Source organism: Lemur catta, chromosome 2 (genome assembly GCF_020740605.2).
Source record: "Lemur catta isolate mLemCat1 chromosome 2, mLemCat1.pri, whole genome shotgun sequence".
Taxonomy (NCBI): Eukaryota; Metazoa; Chordata; class Mammalia; order Primates; family Lemuridae; genus Lemur; species Lemur catta.
The window spans coordinates 135,588,928-135,600,977 of record NC_059129.1 but is presented as its reverse complement, the minus strand read 5'-3'; the positions used below and the strand labels follow the sequence as shown (position 1 = coordinate 135,600,977).

Below are 12,050 nucleotides of genomic sequence, written 5' to 3'. Positions count from 1 at the left end.
TTCCTCCTCTTCTTACATTATCTCCCTCCTCCGTTAATTAAATTATGCTTCCTTCAGCATAGGGAACTTAGGGCCATTTTTTTCAAGCCTTACATTTTCTCTCTTCTTTCAGCCAGTCGGGTACTGAAGTAGCTGAAATGCGAAAAAGGCAGCAGTCACAAAATGAAGGAACACCTGCTGTGTCTCAAGCGCCTGGAAACCAGAGGCCCAACAACACATGTTGCTTTTGTTGGTGCTGTTGTTGCAGCTGCTCCTGGTACGTCTCGCTACCTGTGCCATACCACACCTGTGCTAGGCAGTCACTAGTGTGAACGTGCATGCCAAAGCTTGCAATCACAGAAACTTCTCAACATGCCTCTTTTTTCCCTTTGCAAGTAGGAATTATTGAAAATCATCATTGGTATAATGCAACCATTTCCACAAGCAAAATATACTATTTCCTCAGAATCTACATTTAAATTGATAGTAAGGTAAAGAATGAAAAATTATTTTATATCATGGTTTTCTTCATCCATGCTTCTTAAAAATATGGGTAAAAATAAGATTATTGTTTTATATATATATATATATATATATATATATATATATATATACACATTTGTCAATAAATAATATTCTCCAATGTTACAGATGATACAGGAACATTAAGATAACATCTAGTAGTATAGTAGGATAGTATTCAATGTCGACTTTTAGTCATGCACCACTTGATAGGGTGTCGATCATTCAGTTGCATGGCCAGATAACTATGAATCAGGGTGGCAACCTCAGCCACAGAGCTCCTGCCAATAAGGACGAGAGAAGAGCCACAGACTCACAACCACCCATCTGAAAGATCGGGAGCTATCCTTGGTATGAAGGCCAAGTCATTTAATTAAAAATTCTGATCCTAGAGCCAGAGAATCCACTTTCCATTGCAATTTTATCACTGGCAGGCTCTGGGACATCATGCAAAGTGGTAGTCTCTTTGTTCTTTGGTTTCCTCACTGACACAACCATGAAGAGTTAGACAAGCTGATTCCTAAGGTCCCATCTAGTGCTAAATGTCCATGATCCAGGGACCTCAGAGAACCTGCTGCAGTTCCACATTCTCAAAGTGCCTTTCAATGAGAAAATCAGTAGGACTCCAAACCCTAACATTTATGCAGATGAGATTCCTCAGGGGAATGCTAGATTTAAGGAACTTTCCCTTGAACCATACATCTTGGGGTTTTTTAAGATCCCACGGGGATCCTCAAGACCAGCCAAGGTCTTCTAGATCTCCCTGGCCCATTTCAAAACCTAAAGAAAGGCCCATGTGCTTGAGTCATCATCATATGTGTGATCTCTACAGTTTCCCAACATATTTTTTTGATATGATGGCAAAAATGTATATCACTATGACAAAAATAGAAGATGAAAAGTGTTATACTATAGTGGCGCCCTTGATGGTGAACAAGCTCCACCCACTGTAGAAAACTCGGATTCCAGAAAACCATCAGGTATTACAGTAATCTGGATGGTCTAAAGTAGTTTTTATAAATATCAAAATTGCTTTCTGGATTATGATTCTTTGTTGGAAAGCCACACATAATTTTTTTTTCATTCTTAAGCCTTAACAATTTCAGATGGAGGAAATAGAATTCTAGATAAGGTAATATTTCAGTCACAGTGTGTAATTTTGACTGTGTGTAACCACTCCTGAAGATATTATCCAGCTCTGGTCTTAATCCATGAAATACCGAGTAGTGACTGGATATGGTGGTTCTGAAGTCAGACTACCAGGGTTCAAATCTTGTCCTCACTCATCACTATCTGTGCAACCTTCAACAAATTTGTTAATCTCTCTGGTCCTCAGATTTCTTGTCTGCCAAATAACAGTAATAAGAATTCCCACCTCCTAAGGTTATTATAAAATTAAATGAGATAAAATACATAATAAGCCTAGAACAGTGTCCGACACATAGTAACCATTTCATAAGGGTTAGCTCCCTGGGCTATGGAGCACTTCCTATTGGAAATGTAAGATCCCTTTAAAGAGCAGCTGGCTTGAAATAATATAAAAAAATCTGTTTTATTTTAAATTCTATATAAAACATTGCAAATACATTGTTACACAATGTTGAGGACTGTACTTCTATTTCTCATTTGCACTATGCCATATATGTAATCAGTGTCTGATTTTATCTACCTGCCAAAAGTTGTTTACAAATTGCTTCAGGATTAAAATACCAGAACATATAGAGCACTGAAGTTTCGTTTCACTGTGTTTGTTAGCTGCCAAACAAATATTTAGTGGGACTTGCTTTTGTTAATTTTAAAAGTACATACACATTAAATAACAAAACATTCAACATTAGCTCCTGAGCATCAGATTGTCACAGAACACAGACGATGGATCAAGAACAAAACGGCTTTTGGAAGGTGTGTCAACTCTCCACAGCTCTAGAGTGGATTCCCAAACACCTGGTGCATTGGCTCATGCTCTGTTAGTTCTAGACTAGGGCATCTTTGTCAGGAACTGCATTTGTTAGCAATGAGCAATGGATGCCTAAGTCTTCGACATAAAATGTACAGTCTATAAATTTACAAGTCCTTCTACGTATGGCAAATGATAGATAATTTCTAATGTAAACAACTTGATTTTGAAAAAAGGTTGAAGGTTAAATTGCCTGGAACTATGGATTTTAATTATGGCTACATTGTCTTATTGCAAATGAAAATGCCCTTTACACATGCATTTTAAGAATATTGTTATTTTTGTACTTTGAGTTTAGGAAAGAAAATTGTAATGGCTTTTTGGAGTGAAAAGAAAAAGAAATAAATGTTCTTCAGATTTTCCAGGCTAGGTCAAAGGAGCAGAACAAAAAGAAACACTAAAAAATAATTTAGCTACTAAAAAAAAAGTTAGACATCAAAATATGAAGTAACTGTCATTCATGAATAGGAGCAGTTGTCATGTGGCTGAATTTACTTCCTTTTTAGGAAATAGAGTGGTAGGAACATAAATTTCTATATCTAGTAATAAATATAAAATACCTCACTCCAGCTTCACATGTTATGGGTTTTTTAAACAATATATTTCCCTTAAATTTGCATTTCTCATTTATATTTCATTGTCAGCTCTTCTCCCATTTTTAAATCTATTCCTATCTTTTTAAAATTACCACTGCACTTTGTTTTGGGGGAGGATACAGAAAGTAAGTACATCACTGCTGAATGTTTCCACAATTTCCTTCAAAATTCTGGACAGTTTGGATAAACTTTATAACGACTTACCATGCTGATCCGTTCTCTGTCTCTGTCCAGAAACCACGTCCTCCCCAATCAGTCTCTCTCCCTATCTCCTCATAGGCCTCTACTGCAAGGTGAGGAAGCAAGAGGATGAGGTTTAGATCATTTAATTGTCTTACCTAGATGAGTGATGGATGCCTGAAGCTGGGCCAGAAGGTGGACAATCTGTCAATGTACAAATCCTTCTATGCGTGGAACTAAGCTTTTTCTGACCAGGTGAAGAGATAGTTTTGTTAGGACCCTTGTGTAGAGGTTCAAGGTTGTCACTGGAAGACAGGATGACTTGCCTTTTCAGGGTCTATCCTTCTTCCCTTTTCTTTACGAGAAAGATACCTATGAAAGATGTTTTGGGCTCCTCTCAAATTACCCTCAGTTGGGACAGTGAATCAGTGAGGTTGTGCAGATACTCACACATGAGATAATGCATGTCAAAGTACTTTGCAGACTAGAAACTGCTGTGTGCTTACAAAAATGGGGTGCATCAGAATGGAAATAGGAAAATAGAGCTTTCAAAGTTTATTCTGAGCTTAAAGCTAATTTTCAAATTGTCCTGTGAACCCTCTCGTAACATCAGAGGTTACATTGAAATACACAGGCTATTTTTTTACACATAAAGTTTTAGATGCTAATCCCTCTCTAATAACTGGCCACTTCTAGTGGTATCCCATTGAGCAAGACAGGTTTCTCTATGTTTAGTAGTGAAAAATTAGAATTCAGGAGACCTCAGCTTCCATCTATCCAAAATGTTCACGTTGACCTTGCTTGGCACTTTTTGGTGGTAAGAGATGATGGTTGTGGGAGGAGAGGACCAAGTATTGCTGGCCACAGCTGTGACTGCTACTTGCAGTTTCCAAAGGAATAGGGCTATCTTTAGTTGTTTTACATATTAGACTTAGATATAAGTTTTGTTTAGGGAAAAAATGGCCCCACTAAAAAAAGTAATATTTGGAAAATGCTGTCTAATTTTATGGGTAAGGAAACTGATGGCTTGCTTGCTGTCACTGGGCTCACTAGGGACATAGGTGGCACTAGAATGCAAGCCTCTTACTATCCAGGCTATTGTTCAGTCTACATTAATGCAACACTTCCAAACTGTTCATTTCCAGATTTGATATGAACCATTTCCAAATACAACTTTCCCAACTGAATGCACAGTCCCATGAACTACTGGGTATTGCCTATGAGATTTGGCCCACATGCTGGATTCTTCTCAGGAGAGATTGGTCACAGACTGAATTTAGTAAATTAACTAGCCCTTTGAAAGCTAAAATTGTCTTTCTTTTGGACACATTAGTTCCCAGAGTTCCTAGACCATGGGAGAGATCTCACGAAGTGAATGTTAGGCACTTTAGAAACATGCTTTTGGGTGCCCCTCCCTCCATTTTTAACAAGTACCACAGCCTCCCTAATTCAAAACAGTGCAAAAATGTCCTATTTTATCCTCTGATGCTGTCACACTCTAGCTCTCTGCCAATGGAAACAGTAAGATGCATGCCTTAAAAGTCAAAGGATATTTTTTGAAAGGAAAAACAAAAATCCATGTTGGCACCATGGTGAAAAAACCACTCCCTGGAAATAAAACCGTTCACACATGCAAGGTGAATCATTTCATCTGAGGGACCAGTGAGTAAATGGTCTCCTCTGTACCTGCCACCCTGGGAGAGCTGATTCATCTCAATGGGAGCATAAGTTATTCCACAGGAATAACTTACTGTGCACAGAATTTACAAAGTATGCCCCTTACCAAGAATTCTACAGTTTTGAAACTTCATCTCGCCATGGCAGGGGTAAATTTCCTCACCAGTTTCTATCAACTATATGAACTTTACAGAATCAAAAGGCATCTATCAAAACGAACCCAAGTTTTCCAGGCCATATACACAAAACCAAAAAGTGGACATTAGGACTATGAACCTTCTTTATGTTATCCATTCATTCATTTGCTCATTCACAATTTATCGAATGTCTCTCGTTGCCTGGCACTATTGCACTTCCCCAGGTTTCACCAGGTCCCCCCACCTCTGCAATGACAGGGAACAAAGTCTCACTGAGTGACTAAATCTAGATACGAATATTTGCTATTATTCCCAGGTCACCCTCTAAAAGTTTAGTGTTACACCTGCTCCTGCCAAGCCTATGTTACATATGACCAGAGTCCCACCAATTGTAAAGCTGCCAGAATTAGAACTAGCTTGACCCTTTTCCACGGAAGGTATATAGTATGCACTCTTTTTGACTGTTTACTGTAAGTGTAAACATTTTCTGAGTGTGACATTGCGGTATTAAGATCGTCTATGGGAAGATGGATGGGAAAGAAACAAACTAATAGATGAACATATTATTTCCAGTCTTATTCAGGAGAGTAGGAAGAACAGTGAGCCAGAAGAGAAAAGACAGACGATTAAATCATTTCAAGCCAGAGCCAGCTTAGAAGGTGAGCCGGCTCAGAGCCAGGGAAAGCTAGTCAGTGAGGAAACAAGGAAGCATCCTGGAGTGTACCTGGGAACACCTGTAGGGACACCTGTGCTTGGCTCCCATGAGGTGCAGGGTCAAAAGGGGAAGGAAAGGTCCGCAGGATGAAGTGCCTGGGAAGGGATCCTAGAGCTGTGAGAAGGGAAGGAGAGGCGGGAAGGGGGAAGTCAAATGGCGTAAACCTCCAAGGGTACAGAAGAGGAATGCGTGAGCAGGAATGCATGAGCCTGGGACGAGCTGCCTCTTTAAAAGAGAACCCTGAGAGAGGCAGTGCCTCCCAGAGAGCTCAGTGTCAAGCAGGGCCAGTGGGAGACGTGGGCCAGGGAAGGCTGAGCATGCAGGAGAGTGTATTTGATGTGGAAAGGGAGTTCCAGAGAAAACGAATGTTTTTCAAAGGGGGAAGTTAATAGTAGAGGGAGCCGAGAGTCCTAAGAGGACAGGAGGAAAGAGACTGTAGGTAAAGGGGTGTGACAGTGCATCTGGGGACAGGGCTCTACACAGAGACACGGGTGGGGTCCACTGGCCCCAGATACCCTAGTCGGCTTCAAGGGTCAGACCTGGAAAAAGTCTCTCAAATCCCAGCCAGAGTTGACTCACTATATGTGGCAATGTGATGAGGACCATGTGTGTCTGGATAGGCCGGGCTGTGCCAGAGCTTCAGGGCTGACCTTGGCAATGGGCCGGTGCTGTTCATACCCATGGCCACGCCTCCCTCTGCCCTGGACAAGGCTGAACACACGGAAGGTCAGAGTTCTTTTGTCTGATTATTTTGTTTTTTGTTCTCTTTGAGGTAACCAAGAGTTAGTCGTATAAATGAATTTGAGGCTTGCAGGGCAAGTCTAGATTAAATATGACAAGCTGCGAGTCACCAGTATACAGTACACAAGAGCTGAGAGTGGTGGCCCTGGAGAGCATGCCAGGGGACAAGCAGGGAGCTGCAGACAGAAACCTCAGGTTGTACCTCCATTTACCGAGCAGTAGAGGAGTGGGAAGTGGGAGAGCCGCCAACACGGAACACGGAGAGCAGACAGTGTGAGAGGTAACACGCAAACACGGCAATGGGCTGGCACAGAAACCACGGGAGCAGAGTTTCACAAAGAAGGGAATGTTTGAGGTTATAAATACACCAGGGAGGTCCAATACAATAAGGATCTTGAACACCTTGTGATCTGACCTACTAGGGGATTATTTGTGAAATTTGCAAAAAACAAACTTCTTAAGGTGCAGGAGGAGGAACTTGGAGAGAAAAAAGCTGCTAACTGAGAAAATGAGTGAGCCCCTCTTTAAGGCTTCTGAGAGACCATGATCCTTCCGGATGAATGTTTGGTTTGAGGGGAGTCAGAGTTCCCTTCCTGACTTATTCAAAGCAAATTATTTAATTTCTAAAACAGTATAAAACTCAACCCTTCCAAATCCTGGCTAAATTTATTAGCTATTTGGACATATTGAAGAACCTCACCAAGCATCTCCCAATCAGTAATACAAAAATGAGACTGATGGTTTTGCTATGCTTTCCCTATATATAAAATGTCATAGTTCCGCTACATCTGATTGAAATAAGTATTAACTCTATTTTTGTTCCTTTCATTAAAATTCTTCATTGTATTTTTTGGGCCTAGCCTACTTTCATGGTCTAGGCATGGAAGACCTATTACAATCTGCCTGCTATTTTAGGAAATCATCCAAGAATTACTTGTTCTCTCTTTTGTCAGATAGGACAAGATCCACTTTTTGTGAAAATAAAGTTGATTGCATCATTCTTCTGAATTGGGTGTTATAAATATAATTTCCAGTGCCATAAAATCCATACCCTTGTTTCAGGTATCAATATACGATATATTAACATGCATCTCATGCATGGAAGAATCTGTTCTCAAGTAGAAAGCAAATTTCTGCCATTGATACTTTTCATTTGAAGCAATGTAGATTATTTAAAAGTACAGAGCCACTTTAGTCTATCAATTCTGTAAATAATAGTGGAATAATAACTTCATGTGTTTCATTCTAAATAGAGGTAGTCTTGCCATATTTAATGATTGCAGACAAATTCTAATGATATGTGTTTCTCGTATAAAGCTGACTTTCAGGAGGCTGCATGGGATAGGAAATGAACAGCTCTAGAATTAGACAGACCTGGGTATGTCCCAGTTTTATGACATAGAACTATGAGACCTTTGGGAAGTTACTTAATCTTTCTGAGCCTCAGTTTCTTCCTCAGTAAAATGTGATTAATAACATATATAAATTACTTAGTTTAAGGTTCAGTGCATGCTATGAGCCCCCCTGCATAACCTTTTATTGATAGGTATTATTTCTGTCCCTTTCACAAGTCTCAGACCAAAGGAATTTACCAGACTTTGTAGGATTTGACCATTGTATTTTGGGCAATGCTCTGTTTACATGTTGTCAGTTAATGTAACAGATGCTCTTTCTGCACTTCGTATCACTTTGCCCTTTCTCTCCAACTCTCACATTAATCAGCACAGGTATAAATCAGAGCATCCCTGGAACACGTCCCACACAGACACACGACTCCCAGAGAGTAAGTTTTACATACTGGAGTTAAGTTTCCCTATAGATCAGGATTGTTGCCTTCAGTAATACTTTCTTCCCAAGGATGTCCCCACTCCATCCCATACATACTCACACGCACAGTAACTGGAAAACACCAGGAAGGGATGAGTGAGAGAATGAATGAATGACTGTGCTAGCTATCAGATATATTTCTGGATATTAACTGCCAAAGTTCTAACTTTTTCATTCTGCTTTTTATGATAGGGAAACAAGCTTCCAAAATCAGAAGCTTGAGCTCCAACTTAACTTTAATGCAAGTGAAGACTCAGATGGTGACACGCCATTTTAGTAACAATATGTACTAACTAAATACAAGTCCATTTGGCCTTTTCACCTCCAAGATATTTGCTTTGCCACAAAAGCATCCACTAACTTAATTATGAATTACAGGGGAAATTACAGTGGGTTGAAGGAACAGCTTAAAATAGAATTTCAATCAACCTGAGAACTGAAGTAGAAGATTCTGATGACTGGCATGGATTTATGTAAAGTGTATCTACTTCAGTCCTATAATTCTTTTAATTTTAAGGAAAAATGAAGAAACCCTGTTCATGCCAAATAAGCTTTGGTTATCTAATTAAATGTCGGCTTACAGAGTGGGTCTGGATTTTCACCATGTAATTATTTATTAAATGCAGTTGGCATTCTAAATCAAATAAATGTGCCGATGAACTGAAAATACATGGCTTGGGATTTGAAATGAAAATTTAATACAGATAAAAACAGGGAATTTTTGAAATTCATCTTTTCAAACAGATGCATATGTAGAGAGAAATTAGCAACAAAGAGAGAGAAAGAGAGAATCAAAGAATGAAAAGATTTACCTTCAGTTTCCATGTGTCAAAAGAAGTGGTAAATGTTTATATACAACCCAGACTGGAATTGAAAGTGGGAGAACCCACTCTCACAGTGGCTATTTTAAAACATTTTAAATAGAAAATATTTCCTATTGGTAGTTAAAAACCTTTTCTAATTAATTTGTTCTAAGAACCTATAACCTAAGTTCCATTTTACACCAGCATGAGAGTAGAGTGCAAAGCAATTTATTATTGGAAAGGATAAGGACAATGTTAATAGGATTATGCCTGCCTGTTTTTAAGACTAAAATATTCCTAAATCAAATGACTTTGGGTCAGGGTGTATTCAGAACATTTTCTAAATACCAAAAAGGAAAAATGGTCGCAGTTATGCACATTTCCAGAGATTACACTTATTCCCCTCGAGTTTGATGATTATTACACTCACAGAAAGATTGAATGACTCTTTTAAAATTCCTTAGAAAGATATAATTATCAAAACTTCTTACATAATAAGAGTAGGGTCCCCCCCCAAATAAGGGTAATTACTCCCAGAAACTCTTCAGATTTTTATTCTGATTAGATATTGTATTTATAAAGGTAACACAGCCATCTAGTGGACAGATTTTTAATAGTGCATCATTTTACTTGAGAAGTTTAAATTCATGAAACAAAACCTTAAGCCAAATGAAATACTTGTTTATGACATACAATACTTGATTATAAAATGTGGGGGGAGTCTTTATAGTGGCAGTGTGGTATTTTTTTTAGACAAGCGTGGGGTTTTTTTTAGACAAGTGGTATATAACATTTCCAAACACAGATTTCTAACCATGATTCCCATCCCCACATGCCCCACTCACAACCAAGCTGTATTATATTAATAAAAATGTAGAAATCGAAGAGATGAAGTTCAAGTCACAGATTTGACACTGAGTTTCTATTCAGAAATTATGGATGTTATATGGTAACTGTCCCACCTTCAGGTGCCTGTTTTGTTTGTTTGTGTATTTGTTTTTGTTGTTTTTTGATAGTCTTGTAAGCAATGCATCAGTTCTGTTTTCTTTTCCTTGTTCCCCTCTCCCTAAGTTATCTTTGCTGGTGGAAGGAAGTAGAACTTCCCAAGGAGGCCCTCCTTAGGTACAGCAACACCCTGCCTACAGTCATTAGTGTCATTATCTTTTTTTCTTCCTCTTTCAAGCTTTGCTGTTAAAACCTTCTGTAACAACTCCTTTATGGTAATCTCAAATTCCAGGGAGTTGCTCCTCACCTATATCCATCATAAATCCAGTGTTTTGGGCAACAACTCCTGGGGAGTGATATTCTGTTGGGGGGGATTTACACTTAGTGCACTGGTTTGTAATAGGAGGTTTACCCTTTCCAAACCTTTAAGAAAAATAAATTTGTGTAAACAACTGAAAAAGTAACATACCACAACTAATTCTCTCCTGTAAAGAGAAGCAGCGTTGCAGAGTGAGAATGAGCATGAGACAGTAAGGCAGAAGATGTGAGTTCCAGTCCTAGCTCTGATACGTTTGAGTTGTGAGTATTGCAAAGTCATGACTGTTGCCTTGTAAATAAGATGAGAATGATTAATAACAAGTCCCCTGCTTACCTTACAGGACTGTTGTGAGGAAGAAATAGTAAGATAATGTATGAGAAAGTGTTTTAGAATAATAGCAAAGTGTAAGTTCCTATTTTCTCGGGTTGAAATAAAAAGCTCTTTGGTAAACTTGGAATTGTCATTTTCATATGCAGCCGATTGGTTCTTCCATTTAATTAAGCATTTGTAATAATTTGCCTTTTTGTCACAAGTTTTTATTCCTCGCTTTACATCCTTGTGAAGTAGGTCACTACCATTATCCCCATTATGAGTGGGGAAAATAAAGCACAGAAAGCCAAAAATCATCCTAAAGGAGGTGTGTTCTGCATTGGAGTCAACTTCATTGTTTTCTTGGCCCACCGCATACCACATAGGTCACTGCCATTCTAATCTGCGGCTCCGCCCTGGGACATCTCATCTGTCCATTGTGTTCTATGTTTGCATCGTGCTTTTTTACAACTCCCAGCCCCTGTGGGATATTATCCCCCCTGTGCTTGGAAGCCTCCAGGTCTCCACCTGGTAGATGCCTGCTAATTTGCCACCCTATTTAATCATTAGCTCCTCTGTGTAGCTTTTCTCAATTCCCTCATGCAAGAGTACAGATACCACACCCGTGTCTAAGAAACATCACATAAATAACTCTATTTTAGTTGTTATCGCAGTGCCATGTGATGTTTGTTTACCTGTCTGAGCACCTCGATAGCAGAGCCTTTGTCTTATTCATCTTGTATTTCCAACCCGGGCAATGTTGCATAAATCAGGTGTTTCATACATATTTGTAAGTTATTGTTAACTCCTGAGTAGAGCTGTGCTATTTTACTATGATATTTTGAATGATGAAAATGAAAGCTCTAAAGAAAAATCAACCAATTCTTTTTGAGAACCTGAAGGATGTTGATTTTATCGTTGCACTGGGAACTTTGAGGTAGAGGCTGTTAAATGAATAGAAAAGATTGATAATACAATGTGAGAATATTAAAATATGGAATAGTCTGCTCTCACCAAAGACAGTGGTTCTTTCTTAGAGCCTTGATGTCATACTGTATTAAATTTAAGCATTTTATTGATTCCTTAGTTGAATTTTTCTGTAAATATATGTGGTTTTGTGACCAGCCTCCATCCTAGAGTTACCATGGCTACTGTGAAGTTTTCTTCTTATTTGCAACGCTTTTAAGGGTTGTTTTAAAGAACCGATTGTTTTTCTTTACAATAGTAAGAAAATAGACCCTGCACATATCCAGCATGACAAATCAGTAGATAAACTCTATCATTGGCAGCAGGTAATGTTTTTCCCACCCCATTACCCACCCTCCCCTGTAAACAAACAACCC

General features: G+C 38.9%; 1 protein-coding gene across 1 annotated transcript in view; it reads left to right on the top strand.

Annotated features, from left to right (window-relative positions):
- RGS17 (regulator of G protein signaling 17) overlaps window positions 1-12,050 on the top strand; it is an 88,405-nt gene that overhangs the window by 59,609 nt on the left and 16,746 nt on the right. Inside the window, exon 2 of the mRNA XM_045544599.1 lies at window positions 113-256. Coding sequence (XP_045400555.1) covers window positions 138-256 — 119 coding nt within the window. The 5' untranslated portion in view covers window positions 113-137. The remainder of the gene's footprint in view (window positions 1-112; window positions 257-12,050) is intronic.